General features: G+C 36.6%; 1 protein-coding gene and 1 long non-coding RNA gene across 2 annotated transcripts; one reads left to right on the top strand and one right to left on the bottom strand.

The window, feature by feature from the left end:
- Positions 1–4,546: 4,546 nt before the first annotated feature.
- LOC116291475 (uncharacterized) lies at positions 4,547–8,579 on the bottom strand. Its single transcript, XR_004196585.2, has 2 exons — positions 8,389–8,579; positions 4,547–6,130 (listed from the first exon to the last, which is right to left on the bottom strand). It is a non-coding gene; the product is annotated as an uncharacterized LOC116291475 (long non-coding RNA).
- A 141-nt stretch (positions 8,580–8,720) lies between these two features.
- On the top strand, positions 8,721–16,125 carry LOC116291455 (diacylglycerol kinase epsilon). Its single transcript, XM_031698623.2, has 9 exons — positions 8,721–9,604; positions 10,116–10,259; positions 10,471–10,616; positions 11,042–11,096; positions 11,183–11,296; positions 11,395–11,466; positions 12,433–12,569; positions 13,453–13,564; positions 13,851–16,125. Exons 1-9 carry the CDS (start codon positions 8,906–8,908, stop codon positions 13,974–13,976), a joined length of 1,605 nt encoding a protein of 534 aa, XP_031554483.2. The 5' UTR covers positions 8,721–8,905; the 3' UTR covers positions 13,977–16,125.
- Positions 16,126–16,513: the final 388 nt, after the last annotated feature.

Raw genomic sequence — 16,513 nt, 5'->3', positions numbered from 1 at the left:
AACATTTTTGCAAATAAATAACTAATTCCAGCCTTTTTCAATGTGTTTGAAATAATAAATATCAAAGAGAGATTGCAGAGACCATCAATTCCAGATGTCACACAGTATAAAGAATGAAAAATAATTGGTAAAATGTCAGACAATAAGAATGAGAATTAAATGGTAGAATGTCAGACAATAAGAATGAGAATTAAATGGCAGAATGTAAGAAAGTAAAAATGAGAATTAAATGGTAGAATGTCAGACAATAAGAATGACAATTAAATGGTAGAATGTCAGACAGTAAAAAATGAGAATTAAATGGTAGAATATCAGACAATAAGAATGAGAATCAAATGGTAGAATGTCAGACAATAAGAATGACAATTAAATGGTAGAATGTCAGACAATAAGAATGAGAATTAAATGGTAGAATGTAAGCCAGTAAAAATGAGAATTAAATGGTAGAATGTCAGACATTAAGAATGAGAATTAAATGGTAGAATGTCAGACGGTAAGAATGACAATTAAATGGTAGAATGTCAGACCATAAGAATGAGAATTAAATGGTAGAATGTCAGACAGTAAAAATGAGAATTAAATGGTAGAATGTCAAAAAATAAGAATAAGAATTAAATGGTAAAATGTCAGACAGTAAAAATGAGAATTAAATGGTAGAATGTCAGACAATAAGAATGACAATTAAATGGTAGAATGTCAGACAATAAAAATGACAATTAAATGGTAGAATGTCAGACAATAAGAATGACAATTAAATGGTAGAATGTCAGACAATAAGAATGACAATTAAATGGTAGAATGTCAGACGGTAAAAATGAGAATTAAATGGTAGAATGTCAGACAATAAGAATGACAATTAAATGGTAGAATGTCAGACAATAAGAATGACAATTAAATGGTAGAATGTCAGACAATAAGAATGACAATTAAATGGTAGAATGTCAGACAATAAGAATGACAATTAATGGTAGAATGTCAGACGGTAAAAATGACAATTAAATGGTAGAATGTCAGACAATAAGAATGACAATTAAATGGTAGAATGTCAGACAGGTAAGAATGACAATTAAATGGTAGAATGTCAGACAATAAGAATGACAATTAAATGGTAGAATGTCAGACGGTAAAAATGACAATTAAATGGTAGAATGTCAGACATAAGAATGACAATTAAATGGTAGAAATGTCAGACAGGTACAAATGAGCAATTAAATGGTAGAATGTCAGACAATAAGAATTGACAATTAAATGGTAGAATGTCAGACGTAAAAGATGAGCAATTAAATGGTAGAATGTCAGACAATAAGAATGACAATTAAATGGTAGAATGTCAGACGGTAATAAAATGAAATTAAATGGTAGAATGTCAGACAATAAGAATGACAATTAAATGGTAGAATGTCAGACAATAAGAATGACGAATTAAATGGTAGAATGTCAGACAATAAGAATGACAATTAAATGGTAGAATGTCAGACAATAAGAATGACAATTAAATGGTAGAATGTCAGACAATAAGAATGACAATTAAATGGTAGAATGTCAGACAGTAAGAATGACAATTAAATGGTAGAATGTCAGACAATAAGAATGACAATTAAATGGTAGAATGTCAGACAATAAGAATGACAATTAAATGGTAGAATGTCAGACAATAAGAATGACAATTAAATGGTAGAATGTCAGACAAGGTAAGAATGACAATTAAAATGGTAGAATGTCAGACAATAAGAATGACAATTAAATGGTAGAATGTCAGACAGTAAAATGACAATTAAATGGTAGAATGTCAGACAATAAGAATGACAATTAAATGGTAGAATGTCAGACAATAAGAATGACAATTAAATGGTAGAATGTCAGACGGTAAAAATGACAATTAATGGTAGAATGTCAGACAATAAGAATGACAATTAAATGGTAGAATGTCAGACGGTAAAAATGAGAATTAAATGGTAGAATGTCAGACGGTAAAATGAGAATTAAATGGTAGAATGTCAGACAATAAGAATGACAATTAAATGGTAGAATGTCAGACGGTAAAAATGACAATTAAATGGTAGAATGTCAGACAATAAGAATGACAATTAAATGGTAGAATGTCAGACGGTAAAAATGACAATTAAATGGTAGAATGTCAGACAATAAGAATGACAATTAAATGGTAGAATGTCAGACGGTAAAAATGACAATTAAATGGTAGAATGTCAGACAATAAGAATGACAATTAAATGGTAGAATGTCAGACAATAAGAATGACAATTAAATGGTAGAATGTCAGACAATAAGAATGACAATTAAATGGTAGAATGTCAGACAATAAGAATGACAATTAAATGGTAGAATGTCAGACAATAAGAATGACAATTAAATGGTAGAATGTCAGACGGTAAAAATGACAATTAAATGGTAGAATGTCAGACAGTAAAAATGAGAATTAAATGGTAGAATGTCAGACAATAAGAATGACAATTAAATGGTAGAATGTCAGACAATAAGAATGAGAATTAAATGGTAGAATGTCAGACAATAAGAATGACAATTAAATGGTAGAATGTCAGACAATAAGAATGACAATTAAATGGTAGAATGTCAGACGGTAAAAATGAGAATTAAATGGTAGAATGTCAGACAATAAGAATGACAATTAAATGGTAGAATGTCAGACGGTAAAAATGAGAATTAAATGGTAGAATGTCAGACAATAAGAATGACAATTAAATGGTAGAATGTCAGACAATAAGAATGAGAATTAAATGGTAGAATGTCAGACAATAAGAATGACAATTAAATGGTAGAATGTCAGACAGTAAAAATGAGAATTAAATGGTAGAATGTCAGACGGTAAAAATGAGAATTAAATGGTAGAATGTCAGACAATAAGAATGACAATTAAATGGTAGAATGTCAGACAATAAGAATGACAATTAAATGGTAGAATGTCAGACAATAAGAATGACAATTAAATGGTAGAATGTCAGACAATAAGAATGACAATTAAATGGTAGAATGTCAGACGGTAAAAATGACAATTAAATGGTAGAATGTCAGACAATAAGAATGACAATTAAATGGTAGAATGTCAGACGGTAAAAATGAGAATTAAATGGTAGAATGTCAGACGGTAAAAATGACAATTAAATGGTAGAATGTCAGACAATAAGAATGACAATTAAATGGTAGAATGTCAGACGGTAAAAATGAGAATTAAATGGTAGAATGTCAGACAATAAGAATGACAATTAAATGGTAGAATGTCAGACAATAAGAATGACAATTAAATGGTAGAATGTCAGACAATAAGAATGACAATTAAATGGTAGAATGTCAGACAATAAGAATGACAATTAAATGGTAGAATGTCAGACAATAAGAATGACAATTAAATGGTAGAATGTCAGACGGTAAAAATGAGAATTAAATGGTAGAATGTCAGACAATAAGAATGACAATTAAATGGTAGAATGTCAGACCATAAGAATGAGAATTAAATGGTAGAATGTCAGACAATAAGAATGACAATTTGCACGCGCTGATGATTCATCGTTTAAATATGACTACAAAATGAGACTACCCAACCGAATTCACTTCGTGGTCTAGGGGTTAGGCTTAGGGTTGGGGTTGGCATTGTAGTAGTTCTTTGGCGCCGAAGGTACCGAGTTCGATTCTTGGTGTCTTCACTTAATTTTTTTTCTAAGTGAGGTGAACCAAAATTTCAAAGTCCCACTCGTGTGTTCGGAAACCTATGACGTACTTCGTTAATCCGTACACGACGATAGCACCAGTTTTCCAAGTTTCACGATTTCAAACGTCAAACAAAACTGCTTTAAAAACGCGATCTCTTGATGTTCTATTCCTTCTCGCGGCAAAACATTACTACTCAAGTTTCATACATACCTGCAGATTGCAGTCATAAGTTAACTTTGCCAATAAACAAATCAAATATCCATTTTTACTCCGACTTCGTATAACGAACACACAGCGGCCATTTTAACTCTTGATCTACCGCTGATCAAAGGTCACTAAAGGCTCGAAGACACAGGTAGCCCAAAGGAAGAACTTGTCCTGGATTAAACGGGGTTACATCAAATATATTCTTTTTTATATTATAATTTATTATAATAGTAATATTGAGTCTGTTCTGATAAAGGTTAAAGAAAAGTATTTGGCAGGTTATGTCTAGGTTAGCAGGAGAGGGGTGGGGATGGGCGGAGCACTTTACAGGGTGAGGGGGGTGGGGGGGTGAAGGCTAGAAGTGGTTTCATTTATTTGGGGCACACTTTTTTTCTATTTCAGATCTCGTGACATTCTCTTAAGATTAAGATTCTTTGTTTGAGTTGTATCCATCTCATGTGTCTTCTCATGTACAGCCATTAAACAAAGAAACTACTGTAGGGAATGACATGTGGTCTGAAATGGGAAAACATTACACCAGGATAAATTAGGTCTATTGTTTTGCCTGTTGCACATGTCGTTGGGTCAATGGGTCTGTTGGTCATGTTGTGGCAATTGTGTTATGGGGACGTTAATAATAACACCACACAAGTAACTTGTTCAATGTTCTATTATTCACACTACTCAAATTATAATAAGTTAACATAGAAATAAATCATTTACTGTACAAAGAGAACTCAGCTGTACTGGCTTCACATCATATTATAAGCTATGTTAACATATTTTTATGCAATATAATACAATATCTTGAACAAAGGGGGATCAAGGATTTATTTGATGGGGAAAGGAGGGGGGGGGGGGCAGTACGAAACCGAGATTCAATATATGACGTCAATCTTTTTTGACATTGACCACAGACTATTCAATTTGTGTTACTATTGGTATACATTAGACCCTAAGTATTCCTAATAATTCCTAAAAAAATATTTTATACTCTACATCTATGAGCTAATACACCTAAATAAATGAATCCAAAAATGACACATGACCGAGTGTGTTACATGAAAACGAGGCATCCAGGGCTAAATGCAAACAAATAATATGGTGTCAATGCAAGGTATACACTTGTTCACTTGTTCTGTCTTCCTTTTCTTCTTACATTCAGGAATGTGACAATTTTGCTGCATTAATTTATAAGAAAATACTGCAAATTTAGCCATGGATGCCTCCTTTTCAACTGGCCATGCCCCATTTTGGATTTAGGTGTATATTGTTTTACAAATCACATCAAAACATACTAAGTATTACTATTCATTATTTGAAAAAAAATCTATTTCTGTGGTCTACGAAATTCTTTTGTGGCTTACTTGTTTTTCTGGCAACGAAATCTAAGCTCGTCATAAATAATACAGAGTAACATGTTATAGGGCTTTTAAGTTGTGACGTATTTCCGGGTCCAATCATGCAAGAGATCGATAAAATCTTGCCAGAACTTATTCCCAGGATTTATTCTCTACCTTCAACAATTAGACATACGACCAGAGAATCATGCTATGAAGAAAAAAGAACACATAAAAATATCTGTAGAAGTAATTATTAAGTTGGACCCGGAAGTCGTTTTTCGTTCTAATTACGTCACATTTAACAGCTCTATAGAAAGACGATCTGGACAGTCGGTATATGGGTGCGTCCTTTGCTTTTTCAGTAAAACGCTTCCTGCTTGACGTTTTCTAGGCATTTTATTGGCGTTTTTCCTTCTCGCGCAATGTGGATCGCATTCATCCTGCGAGCAAAACAAAAACTGCTGAATAATCTGACGAAGGAAATGTCTATGGATTATCTATAAAACCCAATAATCTCTATATGATCTCTATCAATAAATGTTTTTGTACTGTTTTACTTGATATCACATAGCAAAGCCACTTCACGTAGTATCAAGTGATCTGGGTTCTCATTGGTGTTCAGGTCCACGCGGACAATGTACGTCAGGCCTGCGCGTCGCTGCTTCTTATAAATAGGACAATGGTACATTCGATGGTAATGATGTGATAGTGGTACATGCAGCTTCTATCAGCTTACAGCTTCGTCGAACCCTGATCCTGCTCCATCTAGATACAATCCATGCACATAGACACCTTCAGTTGGGGGACTTGTGATGTCATCTTTGAGAACCGTGTGACGTCATTGTGTAAGACTACGCAGTCTAGTGCCCAGTCTTTGTGCACACGAGAGACTACTGTAAACACAACAGGAACATACAAAGATTAGAGCTTGTAAGTGATTGAGTGAGTGAACGTCGAGTGACATGTTTTACTGCTGGATGCCTACATTACTGACTACGTGAATAAGAGGAATTACTTAGTTCTGATTCTGAATGGTTCATATAGTAACGGATAGGTAAATAGAGCTGCTACATAAGGACCTTGCTCGGTTGGTGGTGGGTAACTGGTGTGACAAATACTACTCTTGTGATATGATGTGATATGACTGAGTTAAATGAATATCCAGAATATGTTCATTGGTCATCATGGAGTTTGCTTAACCTTTCCAAATATTGGTGAAAGTTTTTATGAGTCAAAGATGAAAAAAATACTAGTTCGTACGATAGTGAATGTAGGAGGAGAAAATAAGGTATTAGCTTAGCTTTGTGTTTAAAAAGATGAAGGGAATTTGCAAGGACTTTACAATATTTTGCCATAATTAAGAGTTAATATAAGAGTTTTCTTAATCAAATGTTTATCAAGATCCATACTAATAAGAGTTAATATTTTTAAAATATGTCAGGTTTTCCGTTAAATATCACTGTCTTGAAAATGTTGATTGTCGAGCGATCTTTCTTAAATACATGATTAGACTGGCCTTTATAAAAATTTAAGTTTTCATATAAACTCAGATTAAAGAATGTAATTATTATTATTATTATTATTATCATAGCTCTATTTCTGATAAGTAATAATAATAATATATGGCTTATATAGCGCTTATACAAGTCTATTCTAAGCGCTTAGTAACATAATGAATAAATAAATGAGATAGATAATATGATTATAAAGAAAAAGCTAATTTAAATTAATGAGTCTTGATTTTAGATTTAAATAAAATCATCCTCATTAGTATTCTTTATGTCTAAGAAGACAAGTCATTATATGAAAATGAAGAGGACTTTATTGGGAACAAAGATCCAAGAATGTGATGTGTGTGGTGTCACTAAAGCACTATGTATAATATGTCACTATGATATTACAGCTTGTTTATGCACCAGTCATTTGACATCCCCCGCACCCCCCCCCCCCCCCCCGAGGCATACCCGAGGACTTCACTTTTTCCCTCAGTGAAAGGTAATGAAAGCCCCGCCCCACTGGGAAGAAAATAAAAGTGAAGTCCCCGCATCATCTTTTGAGCAGTTTATTTTAATGTCAACTGGATATTTCATATCTTTTGCAGCAGAAATGTGTTCGCCGACAAAGAAATATATTTAAGTGTTCAATATTTATTCCATGTAGTACCAGCTTATTTGCTTCCCTTTTTGTTTGTCTTTTTGTTTTTCTGTCTTTTTCTTTATCATAGAATAGAATGAAAAGCCATTTTCCGATCGATGGCTTAGAAAAACATAATTATTAAATGCGATGAAAATCTTTGGTTGGGCTTCACGACTTTGCAACGCCACTGTGATTGGTTAGGTTTAGGGGCGGGGTTGGGGAAAGATCATTGCTTTCTATTGTTCTACACATGTGTGCCCTCCAATAGGATCACATCTTGCAAATTCGTGAAGGACAACTCGTCTGATCCATTATATGACTATGTAAACTCACACGAGGAGCTCACTCTGTCCCAGTCCCCAAAACGGAAAAGTGCAGTCTCCGGTCAGTCCCTGGGTTGCAGCTGAAGCTTTGAATTGAAGCGCTTTTTCCGACCACCAGGGAACCAAATACATGTGAAAATGGGGTGAAATCCCTGCTATGCCCGTGGGTATGCCTTAGGGGGGTGCGGGGGATGTCAAATGACTGGTGCATTATGAGAGAAAGAATGGTCAGCTGAATTGATATTAGCTCTGAACTATATCTGGTTTTTAAATATTTTATAAACCTGGGTTTTTTCCTACAATATATACGGTATACGGTTGGGATTAATGCTTTCGTGAGTTCTAAAACGTACTTATTGGGCTCTCTGGGCTATTTCGTTTTGCTGGGCTATTTTCTTCTTGTATATATTGGGCTAATACGTCTAATATTGGGCTACTGATTTCTAAGCGTACGGAAACATCAAGATGTGAATTCGCAAATCGCAACACTATATTCAGTTCCATTTCCCCCACCTCCCTGGAATAATGAATAAAATCTAGCTTTTAACAGAATATGGAACCGTATTATGGTGATCTTAAATGAAACGATAGTTCAAAATAAAATGCTTTTCGAAGAACAAATAGGTTCAGAAAACACGAAATAAACCTTAGTATTTGTATAGATATTAGTGTAGTATGTAAGCATTTCTTACCGGATAAAGGTAGGTTCTTTTAGCCACGTTTTTCTTCCATCGTTTTTTCTTCTTCTTCCGCCATCTTGTGTGTTTATGGTTTTTGACAAAGGCCACACAGCATCTTGGGAAACCACAGGGATACCATCTAGAAAACTACCACTACCACTACCACTACCACTACCACTACCACTACCACTACCACTACCACTACCACTACCACTACCACTACCACTACCACTACCACTACCACTACCACAGGGATCCCATGAAGAATACATCGAAAAACAAGAAATGTTACCCTTAAGTTATTTAGAGTTTGAACATTGCATGTGGTTAAATTATGACTTATATCTCATTTCTAAGTATTCCCGTCAAATTCTGGGACGAAAAAATAACTATACCGTCCATCCGAACATCGCTCCATCACATAACACAGGGAGCCCACACAAACACAACTAAAATCAAAATGGCAGATCTAATAGAGCTTCGTTATGCATTTGTGAGCAGCTGATCTCGTTCTGCGTTAATCTTCTACATGGAGTCGTTATGGAAGTGGAAAGGCGATGCTTTGCAAATCTCCTGTTGCTGTATTTTCTTTGTGATTATCTCGTGGATCGTCACCAAGTTGTTTAGTTTTGGTAAACGCAGGGGTTTTCGAGTGGCCGACCCTCATAAAGGACACCACTGGTTTTTCACAGAATTCCTTGTTAAACCGTCATATTGTAACGTTTGTGAAAATGCTTTAGTTAGAGGAGCACATTGTGAGAACTGCGACATCTCAGTACATGAAGAATGTGTAGATGAAGGGAATAAACGGTTTACTTGCAAAGCTCTTGTCTTGAGTAAGCGAGCTCACATTAAACATCACTGGATTCGAGGGAACCTTCCTCTATGCAGCTACTGCAGTGTTTGTGGTTGTCCTTGTGGTTTAGAACCACGATTATGTGATCTAAGATGCATATGGTGTCAAGAAAAATCTCATGATGCTTGTTTGAGGAGTAAATCTAATGTTTGTGACTTTGGACGGTACAGAACGTTGATTCTCCCTCCACACTGTATAAGTTTAACTTTAGTTGGATGGAGAAAAAACAAACAGAGATTTGTAGTGCGCGAGGTATCATCGCCGAAAATAAGGAACTGGAGTCCTTTACTTGTGTTTGCTAACTGTAAGAGTGGTGATAATGAGGGAGAGCGCCTACTGAGAGCATTCAGAGGAGTATTGAATCCTGTTCAGGTTCGTTCACCAGCTAGCTGTTCTTGTCATGTGGGGAGGGGGTGAAGGGAAAAGTGAGGGCAAGTCCCGGGGGGTACTCTTGCCCGTTTAGGGTAGGGACGTGCCCCTGAGCCCATTTTACCTTGACCCTGTTACACAGTAAATTCGCTGAAATTCGTACCCTGTTCCAGAGCAAGACCACTTAAAACCCTGTTCCAGAGAGGGGAGAGCGTGATTTTATTTACCCTGTCCCAGAGCAAGCAAGGTTTTATAAACCATGTTCCAGAGTAGAATGGATGAAAACCATACCCTGTACCTGTATAGCGAATATAGGGGAGTACCCCCCCCCCCCCCCCCGAGTTGTAGTAGAATTTGATTGCATGATAGACGAGTATATCACTAGTCTTTCAACTTCCCTAGTGAGTTCTCTCTCCATTCGCTGCTCCAAATATGTCCCAATCCCCGCAAATGTTTTGTACAGGGTACAATATTTTCCTATCTTTATTGACAATACCTTCAATTTACAATTCAGGTCATTGACTTGCATGAAGTTTCCCCAGATTCAGCTCTAGAGTTTTGTAAACTGCTGCCTGATCATAGCTGCAGAATACTTGTATGTGGAGGAGATGGTAGTGTAGGGTGGGTCCTAGCTGCATTGGATAAAGTCAAGTTAAAGGTAGGTCGACTTTTGATCATTTCACAATAATAGAGCCTGGCCAAGCCTGACCTTTTCAGCTTCAGATGTTTCATTCTTTTGAGAATGATTCTTTGAGTGAGTCATAACAATATAGCAAGTAAGATGAAGTCCTACCCTCAGAGTTCAACACAAGTTACAATATACATTATTTTATACTAGTTGTATTAACTGTTGTTCCTATTCTTCCCAGAATTCACCTCACATTGCCATTCTGCCTCTTGGTACTGGGAATGACCTTGCGCGGGTGTTAGGGTGGGGCAGTGGCTATAATGGTGAACAAGATGTTAACGACATTTTGGAATCTCTTCTTAAAGCCAAAGTTACACCATTAGATAGGTAGGTATATTGTATATTTATCAACAAGTTATAATATCCAAAAATTAGCTGTCATAATACGTAGTACACATGAAGCATAAGCCCCCCTCATAAGCCCACAAGTCTGTGAAATGTAAATAACCATGGGTTTAAAACCAGTACAGTGCAAGTCATACTGTATATGATCCATGAAACGAAACAAGATGTATTGACTAATTGCAGCTTTTTTACCATTATTTTGTACGAATTACTGGATATCACTGGAGTAGAACATTGGAGACAAAAGAAAATAACGCTATGCATCTTTGTTTTGTTTATGCCTGGGTGAATTCTTAGCTACATAGTTCAATGATAACTAAATACTTTTAAGCACTACATAGTAGTTTTTTTGCTGATATATGGTCTGCACTCTAACCACATCTATTTTTGCAATCAATATTCCATAGATGGTTAATGACTATAGAATGCAGGAGTTACTTTGGAGTTAGAAAGCCAAGGAAAGTAAGTCATTGCCAGAATACATGAATTTTATAAACCTAATGAGTCAACCATGTTGATAATTGCTATATTTATCTCTTTCTCTTCAGACCTTCATAATGAATAATTATTTTTCTGTGGGATGTGATGCAAAAGTTGTGCTCAACTTTCATCAGCATAGAGAACGTCAGCCGGCACTTTTCTCAAGTCGTATTTTTAATAAGGTAACAAAATGTTCTTCTAGTGCTTATAATACATTTAAAAAATTATTTTATCAAGGTACATTCTGTAAAAATCTAAAGATAAATTTTACTATTTTTAGGCAATGTATGGTATTTATGGAGCAAGGGATGTGTTGGAGCAAGAGTGCAAAAACTTGCATGAACTAGTAAAGGTAAAGTATTACTGACAATATGTCAATAAGCCTTTTCATAGTTTAAGAATCGATTCCACTACACATGCGATTTTATCCCGAATTTCTACCTTCTTTTGTCTAAACCTTCTTTTGTTTAAACCTTCTTCTGTTCTTAATTAAACAAAAGAAGGTGAGAAATTCGGGATAAAATCGCATGCGCAGTGGAATCAATTCTTAAACTATGAAAAGGCTTATTGCCTGGAGTGTTTGCCTTTGGATGCAAGATCTAATAGACCCTTTTCAAGTCCCAAATTACCACTGTGTTTCTTGATTACAGACTCATTTACTCAGGCTTAGCCTCGATTTTGTGAAGAATATTCACGTTTTCCAGTCAAGGTCCGTCAAGTTTCAAAGTTCGTATTGTTGAACTTGTGCATTCTTTACTTTACTCTTGGTATTTGCGAGTGATTAGACACTGATTCAAGTCTTAGCCTTAGTAAATGAGTTAATTTGGAACTCGAAAAGGGTCTATTGAATTTCAGTATCTTTATTTATGGAGGGAAAAAAACCATTGAATCACAGGAAAGAACCAACATTAAGCAGCTCTACTCACTTGTCACAAAACCTGGGAATTGGTTGCATTAGAGGCTGCAACATTAAAAGTGCACACTTCCCATGGTTCCAGTAATGAGATTAGAGAAAGCTGGCTGAATCAAAAAAAAGATTGTGTAGTTCCAGAAATCATTCATACCCACCCCACAAAGGAATTTGGAATTTCCGATGAGTAGGGGGGTCAGAGAAAGAACAAAAATTACAGAGTTTGTATGGAAGAAAATTGGAATTTCCAGGGGGAGGGGGGTGTCTTCAAAAATTCCTCCGTGAGGGGGGTATGGATAATTTTTGGAGCTACACATTCAGGATCGATATTTTATGATCATTATGCTATTAAAGAGGTATCAACCTATTTAGCCCTTGCTAAACAATAATAATATGTTTGTATTTAAGCTGGAATTAGATGGTCAAGTTATTGATCTACCAGAACTAGAGGGTATTGTTGTACTAAACATTGGAAGCTGGTGTGGGGGCTGTGAACTGTGGAAAGACAGAGAGAACAGAAATGAAGAGAACATGCAAGTACCAAGGTACAGTTACTAGACAAGTACTTACACCATATACCATATGCCATATACCATTCGATTATACTTCTCATTATTATCATCACACGAATGTTGAAGGTTATCAATAGTAAGTTGTAACACGCTAGATATAACAGCTGGTCTAATTTGGAGCCAAGCTCTGTTGTGCTTACCCCTTCCATGATAGCTTAGGAACTTAGATAATTATCATGGATAAAGTTATGTAAATAAAAAGACCTTTAATGAGTTGATAAGACACTGAGGATAATAACAGACTCATTTTCTTAGTGTTAGCCTCATTTGAGCATCAGAATATTCACAAATACCAACAGTAAAGTAAAGAATGCACAACTTCAACAATACAAACACTTTAAAATTCCACAAACCTTTAAGCCTGGTTTTCATTAGCGATGTTAGCAGAAGCGGAAGCATAAGCGTAAGATGTCTTGTGTTCCGGTGAAAATCAACCAACGAATACGTAAGCATAGGCAGAGCATCGATGGAAGGATAAGCAGAAGGAACGGTTTCCTTTTTCTTATGCTTCTGCTTCTGTTTCCATCCTTACGTCCTAAGTGAAAACCAGATTCTTATGCTTCTGTTACTAACATGCAGAAGCACAAGGTGGTAACCCAATCAAATTATCATACTCAGTCCCCTACATATATTGGATTCTTGCATAAACAATGGTTTCCTATTGTTTTTTTTATGCTTGCATCACATTCATTTTCACTACAACATAACAATCTTATGCTTATGCTTCCATCGCTTATGTCGCTAGTGAAAACTTGCATTTACTGGATGCATGATTATTCTTGACATAAAATTGAAGTGTCGTAATGTAACCAAGAGCAACAGAGAAGTGAAAGCATGAATAATTTATCATCAACAGCATGAATGATGGGAAGCTAGAGGTGTTTGGTCTATATTCCTCATTACATATTGCAAGGCTTCAGGTTAACCTAGCAGACCCATTGATTCTTGGTCAAGCACATTTCATCAAGGTACAGTATAATCCTGTCTGTCCCCTCCCCCAGTGTAACCTGCATCAATAGACCTTTCCTGAATTTGCTTGCATGAACATGAAATAAAGGTTTGAGGTCAAGAATGAACTCGTTTCTTTTATTCATCAAGTCCAAACTTCAACATGTGAATAAATCTTATTTTAAGAATTACAGAATAAAGTGGAGTTGTTGCACCATGAATTTTACCCCACCAGTTTTTAGATTACAACTCTTACCTCCAATTTCATCTAAAATTCCTAATGTATTGATTTGTCTTTTTGTTTAGCTTACACTTCAAAATACCAACCATCTTCCAGTACAAGTTGATGGAGAGCCCTGGGAACAAGCACCTTGTGTTATCACTATCTCACATCATAACCAGGCCTTAATGCTGACCAATCAACATACATGAGTTAGACCTTGATTGCCATGGGAATGAAAGGGCTTACACTAGACAGGGTCCAAGGTCCATGGGGAAAAGCAAAATATAAAATAAAAACAAAACCAACACCTTCCATCTCACATGACAACCATCACCTTCCATCTCACTTGACAACCATCACCTACCATCTCACATGACAACCATCACCTTCCATCTCACATGACAACCATCACCTTCCATCTCACATGACAACCATCACGTACCACCTCACATGACAACCATCACCTTCCATCTCACATGACAACCATCACGTACCATCTCACATGACAACCATCACGTACCATCTCACATGACAACCATCACCTTCCATCTCACATGACAACCATCACGTACCACCTCACATGACAACCATCACGTACCATCTCACATGACAACCATCACGTACCATCTCACATGACAACCATCACGTACCATCTCACATGACAACCATCACCTACCACCTCACATGACAACCATCACCTTCCATCTCACGACAACCATCACGTACCACCTCACATGACAACCATCACATACCACCTCACATGACAACCATCACGTACCATCTCACATGACAACCATCACGTACCACCTCACATGACAACCATCACCTTCCATCTCACATGACAACCATCACCTTCCATCTCACATGACAACCATCACGTACCATCTCACATGACAACCATCACCTTCCATCTCACATGACAACCATCACGTACCACCTCACATGACAACCATCACGTACCATCTCACATGACAACCATCACGTACCATCTCACATGACAACCATCACGTACCATCTCACATGACAACCATCACCTACCATCTCACATGACAACCATCACCTTCCACCTCACATGACAACCATCACGTACCATCTCACATGACAACCATCACGTACCACCTCACATGACAACCATCACGTACCATCTCACATGACAACCATCACGTACCATCTCACATGACAACCATCACGTACCATCTCACATGACAACCATCACGTACCATCTCACATGACAACCATCACCTACCATCTCACATGACAACCATCACCTTCCATCTCACATGACAACCATCACGTACCACCTCACATGACAACCATCACGTACCATCTCACATGACAACCATCACGTACCATCTCACATGACAACCATCACGTACCATCTCACATGACAACCATCACGTACCACCTCACATGACAACCATCACGTACCACCTCACATGACAACCATCACGTACCACCTCACATGACAACCATCACGTACCATCTCACATGACAACCATCACGTACCATCTCACATGACAACCATCACGTACCATCTCACATGACAACCATCACCTACCATCTCACATGACAACCATCACGTACCATCTCACATGACAACCATCACGTACCATCTCACATGACAACCATCACGTACCACCTCACATGACAACCATCACGTACCATTTCACATGACACTTAATAAATGAGCCTGTGATTGAGAAACACAGTAGTGTTTGACTAATTGTAGCCTGCGTCACATCCAGAATTTTGACGCAGGTTAACTAATTGGAAAATTGTCTATTCCAGCATTCCAATAAATCAAAGCATTTCAAAACTTAAGTATTAAATTCATAAATAAATATGCTATATTATACTGAATGTTATTTAACATCACATGAAAAAAGAATATCTTCTTAATCAAACATACTACTAGACTCGAGAGATCTCTAATGCATATATGAATGTGTAAACAAAATGAGAATCCAAATAGTGTAATATTGCCAAATATGTCAAATATTTTAAAGAGTGAAGATTCTTTTGTTGGGACATTCAAAATTAAAACATTATTCTTACCCACTAGCTTACTGTGATTTTCATAAACATGCAAACTCTGGAGCTGCGAGCTGCGAGCTGCACACTGAAATTTGGTTTTTCGCTGCTGTCAATCAAACCTAATCAGTCAGTACCTTTCATATTTTTGATTGACGACAGTTAAAAACCAAATTTTAGTATGCAGCTTGCCGACACAGATTTCACATGGTTATGAAAATAGCAGTATTGTAAGATGAAATATATACTTAGATGTTGATGTAAAATACAAATGCAAAGGATCGTAAAAAAAATATCAAGAATAAGGAAATAAATCAGGATTTCAAATTATGGTTGGAGTTTTGATTTTTAAAATAACTGTGGAAATTAGTAGTCTTAATTATTACAACACATTTCACTGGGAAAATGAATGGAAGCACCCTGGAACAAATTGTTGGTCTTACTTGGTTGAGATGTGGTGGTATGTACTTATTGACTGAGTGGGAGGGCCGTACGGGAAAAAATTTGGCTCGAGGTCATGTCGTACGGACCGAGCGCAGCGAGGTCCGTACAAATGACCGAGAGCCAAATATTTTCCCGTACGGCCCGACCTAACTCAGTCAATAAGCATTTTATCATATGACCCTCACGAAAATAAAAATAATTAAGAAAAAGAAAGCGCGCAGATTCGAGCAGGGCCGGACGGGTTTTTCCGGCCCGCTTACGTCAACCCGTC

Source organism: Actinia tenebrosa, unplaced genomic scaffold, assembly GCF_029948245.1.
Source record: "Actinia tenebrosa isolate PJP-AT-01 unplaced genomic scaffold, QUT_ActTen_1.0 PGA_scaffold0__85_contigs__length_37466705, whole genome shotgun sequence".
NCBI classification, from domain to species: domain Eukaryota; kingdom Metazoa; phylum Cnidaria; class Anthozoa; order Actiniaria; family Actiniidae; genus Actinia; species Actinia tenebrosa.
Note: the sequence above shows the minus strand (reverse complement) of the source record. Positions and strands in the feature narration are given on the sequence as shown.

What these genes read in the sequence shown, in the direction of transcription:
- LOC116291455 (XM_031698623.2), top strand. Translation starts at nt 8,906, where the DNA reads ATGGAGTCGTTATGGAAGTGGAAAGGCGATGCTTTGCAAATCTCCTGT. An exon ending in GAGTTAGAAAGCCAAGGAAA is followed by an intron (nt 11,097 to 11,182) that starts GTAAGTCATTGC and finishes CTTTCTCTTCAG; the next exon opens with ACCTTCATAATGAATAATTA. An exon ending in GTCAAGCACATTTCATCAAG is followed by an intron (nt 13,565 to 13,850) that starts GTACAGTATAAT and finishes CTTTTTGTTTAG; the next exon opens with CTTACACTTCAAAATACCAA.